Source organism: Triticum urartu, chromosome 2A (genome assembly GCF_056163025.1).
Source record: "Triticum urartu cultivar PI428250 chromosome 2A, HENAU_Tu73, whole genome shotgun sequence".
Taxonomy (NCBI): Eukaryota; Viridiplantae; Streptophyta; class Magnoliopsida; order Poales; family Poaceae; genus Triticum; species Triticum urartu.
The window spans coordinates 684191385-684202249 of NC_141874.1; the positions used below are offsets into that span (position 1 = coordinate 684191385).

At 42.0% G+C, this 10865-nt stretch overlaps 1 protein-coding gene across 1 annotated transcript; it reads right to left on the reverse strand.

Moving 5' to 3' along the window:
* Positions 1–6906: 6906 nt before the first annotated feature.
* On the reverse strand, positions 6907–8182 carry LOC125534078 (uncharacterized). The gene is made up of 2 exons (XM_048697376.2): positions 7893–8182; positions 6907–7544 (listed from the first exon to the last, which is right to left on the reverse strand). The coding sequence occupies exons 1-2, from the start codon at positions 8091–8093 to the stop codon at positions 7074–7076; spliced, it is 672 nt and encodes a 223-aa protein (XP_048553333.1). The 5' UTR covers positions 8094–8182; the 3' UTR covers positions 6907–7073.
* Between the last annotated feature and the right edge of the window lie 2683 nt (positions 8183–10865).

Below are 10865 nucleotides of genomic sequence, written 5' to 3' on the forward strand. Positions count from 1 at the left end.
AAAGAGTTCATCGTAAAGAGTTACATCGATGCAAGCTTTAACACCGATCTGTATGACTCTGAGTCTCAATCTGGATACATATTGAAAGTGGGAGAAATTAGCTAGAGTAGCTCCATGCAGAGCATTGTAAACATAGAAATTTGCAAAATACATACGGATCTGAATGTGGCAGACCCTCTGACTAAACTTCTCTCACAAGCAAAACATGATCACACCTTAATACTCTTTGGGTGTTAATCACATGACAATGTGAACTAGATTATTGACTCTAATAAACCCTTTGGGTGTTGGTCACATGGCTATGTGAACTATGGGTGTTAATCACATGATGATGTTAACTATTGGTGTTTGAATCACATGGCGATGTGAACTATTTTATTGACTCTAGTGCAAGTGGGAGACTGAAGGAAATATGCCCTAGAGGCAATAATAAAGTTGTTATTTATATTTCCTTATATCATGATAAATGTTTATTATTCATGCTAGAATTGTATTAACCGGAAACTTGATACATGTGTGAATACATAGAAAAACAGAGTGTCCCTAGCATGCCTCTAATTGACTAGCTCGTTAATCAAAGATGGTTAAGTTTCCTGACCATAGACATGTGTTGTCATTCGATGAACGGGATCACATCATTAGGAGAATGATGTGATGGACAAGACCCATCCGTTAGCTTAGCATTATGATTGTTTAGTTTTATTGCTATTGCTTTCTTCATGACTTATACATGTTCCTCTAACTATGAGATTGTGCAACTCTCGAATACATGAGGAACACCTTGTGCACTATCAAACGTCACAACGTAACTGGGTGATTATAAAGATGCTCTACAGGTGTCTCCGATGGTGTTCGTTGAGTTGGCATAGATCGAGATTAGGACTTGTCACTCCGTGTATCGGAGAGGTATCTCTAGGCCCTCTCGGTAATGCACATCACTATAAGCCTTGCAAGCAATGTGACTAATAAGTTAGTCACGGGATGATGCATTACGTAACGAGTAAAGAGACTTGCCGGTAACGAGATTGAACTAGGTATATGATGATACCGACGATCGAATCTCGGGCAAGTAACATACTGATGACAAAGGGAACAACGTATCTTGTTATGCGGTTTGACCGATAAAGATCTTCGTAGAATATGTAGGAGCCAATATGAGCATCCAGATTCCGCTATTGGTTATTGACCGGAGATGTGTCTCGGTCATGTCTACATAGTTCTCGAACCCGTAGGGTCCACACGCTTAACATTCGATGACGATTTGTATTATGAGTTATGTGATTTGATGACCGAAGTTTGTTCGGAGTCCCGGATGAGTTCACGGACATGACGAGGATTCTCGAAATGGTCGAGAGGTAAAGATTCATATATTGGAAGGCTATATTCGGACATCGGAATGGTTCCGAGTGATTCGGGTATTTTCCGGAATACACGAGAGTTACAGGAATTCACCGGGGGAAGTTAATGGGCCTTATTGGGCTTTAGTGGAGAGAGGAAAGAAAGGTCACGAGGTGGCGCGCGCCTCCCCCCTGCCCAAACCAAATTGGACAAGGGGTGGGGGCGCCCCCCCCCCTTCCTTCTCCCTCTCCCTCCTTTCCTTCTTTCCTACTCCAAAAAGGAAAGGGAATCCTACTAGGACTTGGGAGTCCTAGTAGGACTCCCTACACTTGGCGTGCCCCTAGGAGGGCCGGCCTCTCTCCATCCCTCCTTTATATACGTGGGCAGGGGCACACCAAGTCTTCTCTTAGCCGTGTGCGGTTCCCCCTCCACAGTTACACACCTCGGTCATATCGTCCTAGTGCTTAGGCGAAGCCCTGCGTCGGTAACTTCATCATCACCGTCGCCACGCCGTCATGCTGACGGAACTCTCCCTCGTCCTCAACTAGATCAAGAGGTCGAGGGACATCATCGTGTTGAACGTATGCTGAACACGGAGGTGTCGTACGTTCGGTACTTGCATCGGTTGGATCGTGAAGACGTTCAACTACATCAACCATGTTACTAGACGCTTTCGCTTTCGGTCTACGAGGGTACGTAGACACACTCTCCCCCTCTCGTTGCTATGCATCTCCTAGATAGATCTTGCGTGATCGTAGGAATTTTTTTGAAATACTGCATTCCCCAACTATTCTTTGTGTTGGATTGGATATTATGAATCTGAAATTGTTTGATGCATATCATATAATCAACTCATGGATACTCGCGGTGACATTGGAGTATCTAGGTCACATTAGAGTTGGTTGATGTGTATCATATGGTGTTATTTTAGTACGAACTCTTGGATAGAGCGATCGGAAAGAATAGCTTGGTGTTATTTTAGTACGAACTCTAGGATAGATTGATCGGAAAGAATAGCTTTGAGGTGGTTTCATCCCTTGCAAACAATTTCTTCTTATGTTCTCCGCTAGATAGGAACTTTGGAGTGATTCTTCATTGCACATTGAGGGGTGGTTATATGATCCAATTATATTAGCATTGTTAAGAGATTGCACTAGCGGAAGTACAGACCCTAGGCCTCATTTTCAAGCATTGCAATACCGTTTGTGCTCCGTTTTATCAATTGATACCTTGTTGTTTTTTATTGTTCCTATTACAAAAATCAATATCTACTTTCATTACTACACTTATATCACCATCTCTTTGCCGAAATAGTGCACCTATACAATTTACCATTGTATTTGGTGTGTTGGGGACACAAGAGACGTTTTATTATTTGGTTTCAGGTTTTTTTTGGGAGAGACCATCTTCATCCTACGCCTTCCACGGATTGATAAACCTTAGGTCATCCACTTGAGGGAAATTTGCTATTGTCCTACAAAACTCTACGCTTGGAGGCCCAACACGAGTCTACAAGAACAAGTTGTGTAGTAGACATCAAACCACAATGGGCTTCTAATTATGATGACTATAGAGGATTAGATCTAGCTCTACTTGGATAAACTAGAACTAGAGAACTAGAGGAAGCTCTAAATCTTGTATGTCCAAATGGGCAAATAAAGTATATATATATGTTGGAGGAGAGGGGAGGGGCGCTACAAGAGAGGAGGAGGCCTCCCTCCTTACGCCCGCCCTAGGGGGGTGCGACCTTTGTTATTGGCCCCTAGGGCCCAATAATTCTCCATCATTTAGACTTACTGTATTTTCCTTGGCATGTTGATATTTAAATAATTATAAAAGCCCCTTAATCAATAATAGAGCCTTTTATTATTAATTTAACAGCACCGGAAATTTTTTCCACCTATATATCAATTCTCGGTATTACCCAGTAAATCCTGAAACCCTGCTGGTAACGCTTCTGATTTCTCTCGAAAATAATTCTAATATTAATGAAACTATTTCATAAATATTTTCTCATTACTCTTGCTCCACTAACCCTCAGCATACCATGATTCCCTTAAGCTTATGACCCTGGAGGTTCGATAAAACATGGACATGAACAAAACCCCTTTCGTTCAATGACCAATAATGGAACCGTGGACATCCATATTGATCCCTAAGAATACGTGGGTGCCATTCGACTGAACCTTTAGTTATCATGTGCTATTCCCTTTGCTTCGCGATACTTTACAAAACCTAAGGTGAGATATATCTGTATCCTCTTGAGTCATTCTAATTCTCACTGTATTGGTCTCCCCGTTAACGGTTTTGTTCTTATTTCTCGTTGACATGTTCCGACATCCCTAAGACATAGTCACTTCTGTCTGGCTATACGACGATTGATGCCGTCACAGGGGCCCTAATAATAACTCTCCATATTGTTAGAGGAGAAAATCTCACTCTTGAGCTATCTAGTCCCTTATCAAACTTTCTGATAAACATGTAAGTTGTCGTTATGATCATCATGTTACAGATGATGTTTGAGCAACTCCAAAGTCCATTGTACGGTAAGAAGTGATTACGATACTCTCATGGTCTAAGGAACTAAAGCATACGTTAACTCTCCGTGTTATAATGATTGACTTGTGACGATTGTATCTCAAAGTATAGCAAACAAGTTTGGGTTAATTCAATATGATCATTCTTCCAATGTCATATTCTTAAAGTTGTTTTAGGACTATCCTTCCAGTTAATGATATCTTATGATCCAAAAAAACATGATCACAAACAACACTTGAGCTAGTCTTAGAGGCGAGAGTAGGAATCATATTTTACCGTTTATCATTCCACATGTGCATACGAGTTCTCCACTTAATCGCACATTCTAGGATCATAGCATTTAAAGCGTAGAATATAAACTCTTAATTATGAATATGGAAATATAATAATTTAATATTATTGCCTCTAGGGCATTCCAACACTAGGCATCAGGTGTCATAGTGTCATAGTGGACAAGTTATAAATCCTTGCGTATTTCTCCTTCGCAACACTCCATCAAAATTGGAGTTGCGTTGTCTCGCCGTGGGTGGCTGGGTGGTTTGCCTAGATCTTCATGTGGCTTTGCACGACTTCTATGAAGTGGGATGAATCGATGGTCATACGCAGCGAAGTAGGAGTCGCTTGCTCAAGGAGAAGTGATGACTATGACACCAATTTGCTACCTCGATGACTTTGTCTTCATGATGATGCGTGCGGGGTATCTTGTGTGCACCGAGTAGCGGATTGTGACACTTTTAGCCTGGTTTTCCATTATTTAACTGGGTCGCTCTTTTCATCTTAATTAATAATGTGGCAAATATATTGCATCCACTTCAAATAAAAATATAGTGGAAAAGCGCACCTTATATATAACACCAACACGAGGTCTATTCTTGATGGATCGACTTGTTCTTTAACAATGATACCTCAAAGTGTGCTTGACATCAGGTGTCAAGTGGAGAAGCATTCACTTTGTATATAATACTCACACGGGGTTTGTTCCTGGTGGAATGATTTTTAGTGTAATATTGGAAGTGGAGGAATGCATAAAAGTTTTGAACTGCTTAAATGGAACTAATTTAGCCGTAAATTCACAGTTATATAATGGACACAATAATGATATTTTCCTGAATTGGTGAGGGACACAAAATCTTGAAGAAGGGAAGAACATTCCAACAGAGGCGGAGAACACGAGGTATGTTCTTGACTGGCCGACTTTTATCCTTTTTTCGACATCAAGGGTCGAGTTGACAAGGATGCACCTTATATAAAACATCCACACGGAGCTTGTTCCTGACGGACTACTGTAATATCAAAAAACAATATATGTAAAAGATTTCAACAACTTAATGTGACTAATTTATCCATAAATTTACATCAATATAACGAATGCAATTATAAGCCGGGGATGAGTGAAGGACACAATAAAATCTAGAAGAAGGGAAGAACATTCTAGCACGGGCGGAGAACACGAGGTATGTTTGTGACAGACTGACTTTTGTCCTTTAAGATGAAATGCAAAAGCTGCTCGACATAAAGTGTTGAGTTGACAAACAAGCACCTTATATATAACATTCACGCGGAACTTGCTCTGCCCGGAGATAATTTTGTCCTCTTAAGATGATATTGTAATATTGGAAATGAAAAAATGTACGAAAGATTCCAACTCCTTAGATATAGCTAATTTAGCCATGAATTTGTAGTTATATAAGGACACGGTTATACTCTCTAGATGAGTGAGGGACATGACAAAATCTTCAAGAAAAGATGAAAACTCTAACAATAAGCGGAGAACAAGATGAATACCAGAGGGTTGGAGGGGGGAGGGGGAGTGGCGTAAATGGTTGATCACCACTACTTCACATCGAGGGTTCAGACACCGTTTACATATGCCAACAAGAATTTTGCCTGATTGATTCTTTGATAATTCATTTATCACGGAGATAATCGTTAATAATTTTAAAGGATTGGATCTTAGGGTACTAGCTCTTTTCTAGGGTTTTTTCATGATACTAAGGACTACATATTTTGAGTTGTCACAAAAGGCTTTGACTATCGATTACCTCATTAATATCAGATATACTACCATTATGTGATTAAAAACAAAATCAGAAATCATCTAATAAAAATCTATTGATGTTATTTTTATACAAAGTATTTGGCGCAATTTTTTTATATAAAGCACTTGTATTCCCTGCAAAAAAAGAAGACTACTACTAGTAGTATTTTGGGAAGCAAAGTGTGTGAAGGAATTTTACAAGTGGCACCCATCAAGTGGCTCACAACATATTCCTGAATGCAATCTGCCTATACGGTGCGTAGTTTTACACGGTAGAGTAAATTTGTACCATCCACAGAAAAGACTAATCACCCAATACGGTCAGTCGCAGTCCATGGATTTGGATTCGGCGTCAGTCTATCGGTTCTTGTCCAATAGGGCACCCCCCATATCGCTCTCCACTTGATAAGGCTCGATCGATGAGACCACGTACGCACCTATTGTGATTTTTCTACATCGAGCAAACTACACTTGCGATTTTGTATCGTGGTTTTGTACCGCACATGCGTATTTTATTTCATTTTTGCATGGTACCACACTTGCGTATTTGCCACGGTATAAAATACCAGGGTACTCGTACGTACCGAGTATTGTTGAGAAAATACAAAAGCAACGGATTCACTATTTATATACGTGGTGTACCGAGAACTGCATTAATTTTGGAAAGAACATCCAGGTCATACCAATCGTGTTATTAATTGCGACGACTCGAGAAAAAGTTTTATTTACAGTTTTGCTAAAACACATCTAAATGTGCCATAAGTATTGCACATCTAAATTATATGTCATTGATCTTACATTAAGATTTCTCTTTTTTTATTGCACATCTAGGTGTGAATATTTTATTTCTCTTTTTTTCTCTTTATATTTGATTCACTCATTTGGATGTGTAATAACTAGAGCACATCTAGATGTGTCAAAGGCTATTTTCATTGCTAATTGGCGACTGAATGAACAGAGCAGCTAAGAATTGAAGAAAAAGACTAAATAAATTAACAAAGTCCAACTTGAATATCTGATTTGACCCTATGATAATAATTTTCTGAACATGTAACTGTTTCTGATGATATATTATAAGAAGCAACAAACTAATGGCTGGAAAAAACTTTTTCCAGAACGAAAAAAAAATCCAATTGTCTACTGTATCATCTTTTCCCATTCACTCGGTTTCATCGGCGGCGGCATTCAGGTCAATCTTCGGCTTCTTCCCGCTGCTGTGGGCGGCGGGCTTGGTGGGGAGCGGCGGCACCTTGGACGCGCACCGCGGGCACCGGGGGTCGGCCTCGGCGATGAGCACGTACGTGAGGCAGGACGGGCACGCGGACGCGCGCATGGCCGGGTTCGCGGGGGGCGACGCCGTGCTTGAAGGCGGCGAGCGGCTGCGCTTTCCCAGGGAGGGGCACGACGACGAGGTGGACGCAGACGAGGAGGACGAAGTGTCCGGCGAGCGGGCTGACCGCGCGGCGGCGGCGCGCTGTAGGGCGTCGCGGACCATGTCGAGGGTGCAGACCGCCGCGCATGTGGTGACGGCGGCGGCGGGAGCGGTGGTCGCCGTGGGAGGCAGGTTGAGGTCCGGCTGCCCGTCTTGGGCGGCCTGGTGGCGATGAGGGGTCAGGAACGTCTTGCCGGACTGCACAAAAACAAGAAACTCACTCTGTTATAATTTGAAACAAGATCAAAGACGGGTATGAACACGAAGAACAGAAAACTCTGTGATTCAATCCAACAGAACCAGAAAATTCGATCGTCATGCTCATAAACCGATCGAAGAACATGGATTTGATCTGCAGACAAAACCTAACCCAGCAATCGAATTTCATCTCGGACAGGAACCACACGGGCGCGAATTGATTAAGCACCAACCATGCACGCACGCGCGTGTAACAATCTTGTTCATACATAGACGAACAGACCATCTTGAGATCGCAAGAACAGGGGAGGAGAAACGAATGGGCGAGACAACACGAGGAGGACTCACCAGCAGATCAAGCCGTCGCTCCCAGCCGGCGGGCACCTTGACCTCGAGGTCGACGACCTCGTCCTGCCCGCCGGCGTCGCCGCCGCACCCGCCGAGCAGATCCATGGTCACCATCTCCGGCGCCTTCCCGGCGGCGCCGGCCCTACGCTTCCCCGCCTCCCCGCGGAGCATCCTGGCGATGGAGCTCACCTCCGCCGCCATTCTCCTCTTCCCTTTCTCGGCGGTCCTCTGCTTCCTCTTTTCTGTGTTTGTCTGTTGTTCTGCCGAGGGAGAGAACAGAGATCGGTGGGGTGCTTGGCAGTGCGTGGTGGGGCGCCGCTATATATATTGGGAGGCCGCCGGCGCGACGGACACGCGGGGCCCACGTGCCAGCGAGCGTGGAGGGTAGGGAGAGCCATTAAGGATCATGTATTAATGGCCGTCGTTGGGAAATGGTTGGAAGATTATTAATGCCAATTAACTGCCCGAAACAAATTTGGGGTCGCTGACGTGTTTAATTCACTCGAATCGAAGAGCCGGGATTTGAATTCGTTTCCGTTTAAAGTAGTCATTTACTGCCCCGCATAAGTACATGAATGGGCTGGATTTAAATCCTGGAAGAACCCTTGGGCTGCCGCTGCAATATCATGCTGGATTTATGTGCATTGATCCATTCCATTTAATCGTTTCCCGTTTTATTGTTCATCTAGAAAACAGATGCAACCACTAAATTCATTGGTACCATATTCAATAGTATCCGCCCATCCATATTTTAGGTCACAAAAAATTGAGCATTGCCGCGTCGTATAATACATACTCCTGTATAATCAATGAAAAAGATTTTTTGGAGGAAAATTAATTGATATATTTATATTGGATTATATCGCTACGATTAATGTCTAATCGATTCCGGAGTACTATATTATGTGATGCAAAAAAGAGAATATATTCATATTGGATTAAATCGACACGATAATGTCTAATCGATTCCGGAGTACTACTATATTACTGGTGCAAAAGAAAGGCAAAGTTGAGGATACTGCATCCAGAGTACTATATATTTATATTGGATTAAATCGCAACGAATAATGTCTAATCGATTCTAGAGTACTATATGTCGTGGTGCAAAAAAAATGCAAACTCGGGCATACTAGCATCCCGCAGTCGGCATTTAAGAAAAATGAGAGCCACGGGCGAGCCTCGTGCTTCGAACCCAGGCAGGCAAGGCGTGGACAGGCGCTGCTAGCCACTCGAGCTTTGCTCTGTTCTTGTGGTGATGCAAAATATCAAGAGTTTTTTTATCCCCCAGGTGACGGTGAGATGGTTCTCGCCATGAAAATTGTAAGATGGAATTGCCATGGTCTTGGCATGGATGTGGAAATTCCTTTGCTCTTGCATGTTCAATAGCAAATGAAGTCCGAACTAACCTTTGTGACTAAGATGTGCCTCAATTAAGATTGGGCTTATATAATCCATTTGAATTAGGATTTAATTTCATTTTTTTTAGGGTAGTGATGGTTGTAGCGCCAATCTTGTGTTAATGTGGAACATCAGTGATATTATTTTGTGGTATAATGGCAAATTTTATGGATGTTATTATTTTTGATGATAATGATTCAACTTGGCGATTCACTAGGTTCTATGGTGATCCATGATGGGACTGTAGGGATTGGCCGTGAGAATATACAACATCATCTCGATCTTGTTTTTGGCTTGTTGTGGGAGTTTTTAACAAAATTCTATATGGGCACGAGAAGGGAGGTAATATTGAGTTGGCGGTTATAATGCAAGCATTCAGAGATTGCTTGTGATTGTAATTTTGATCACATAGGTTACATTCGTGACTCGTTTATGTGAAGAACATGAGAGATCCCGGAAAGGCCACACATTGAGCTTTTGAGTCCCATCTATTCTAGTCGATTCCAGAAAGTGCGAGTGCCATGCCGTTTCTTCTCTTGATATTCACCTGGGTATCACACTTAGTCGGACTTGACACAGAGGACTCACAACATGTCCTCTACATTTGTTCATGGGCGCCCTCTGCTCTGGCTCCTGCCAAATCTGGAATGGCTGCATGGTGTATTTTTTCCCTCCTTGGGGGTGTCTCTAAGATGGTTCTCGCCACGAAAATTGTAAGGTAGAAGTGTTAGTGGTTATGGCACGGATGTGGAAATTATTTGCTCTTGGATGTTTATCAATTGAGGTTTGTTGACGTGATGTTTATGTCTATGATGTGCCTCAAAAAAGGTTGGATATATGTAATGCATATGTATTAGGATTGAAATTCATGTTCACCGCTGATATTGATTATTGCAGCGTCAGTCTTATGTTAATTCAATGCATCAATAATAGTTACTTTGTAGCATATGGGAAAAAAATTATAGATGTTATTGTTGGCAATGTTAATGATTTAGCATGGAGGTTCATGGCATCCCATGGTAAGCAAAAATGGGATTGTAGAGATTGGTCATGGGAATATACTAGGCAACTTCATCTTGAGCTTCAGCTGTCATGGCTTATTATGAGAGGCAACAATAGATTAATGATTATAATACAAGCATTCCAAGATTCCTTATAAGACCGCGACCCTTATCACATGGGTTACATTGGTGATACATTTATGTGGAGTAGAGGAGAGACACAAGAAATGGTAGACATGTCAGTGCACAACGGAGTCACTACTCCCGTCGGTGAGCAAAAAAATTCAATATTTGGATTAGAAAGTATGCCGATGAACTAATGGATGGAAAGAAAATAAAATTTATCCATAGAAGAGGAGGAGGTGCTTATAAAATCGGTGACTCAAGTGATCCTACTATAAGTTGTACCGATCTTCAAAATTCCTAACTTTCCAGACGACAACCTTCGACAACTCAATTAAGAAAGGTGTATCGTTTACAATGTAAATCATAACGGTTGGGATATGATGTTTCAAAGATAGGTGCATTTGAAGGGTTGGGAGTGGAAATAGTATCAAAATATGGGATGATCCAT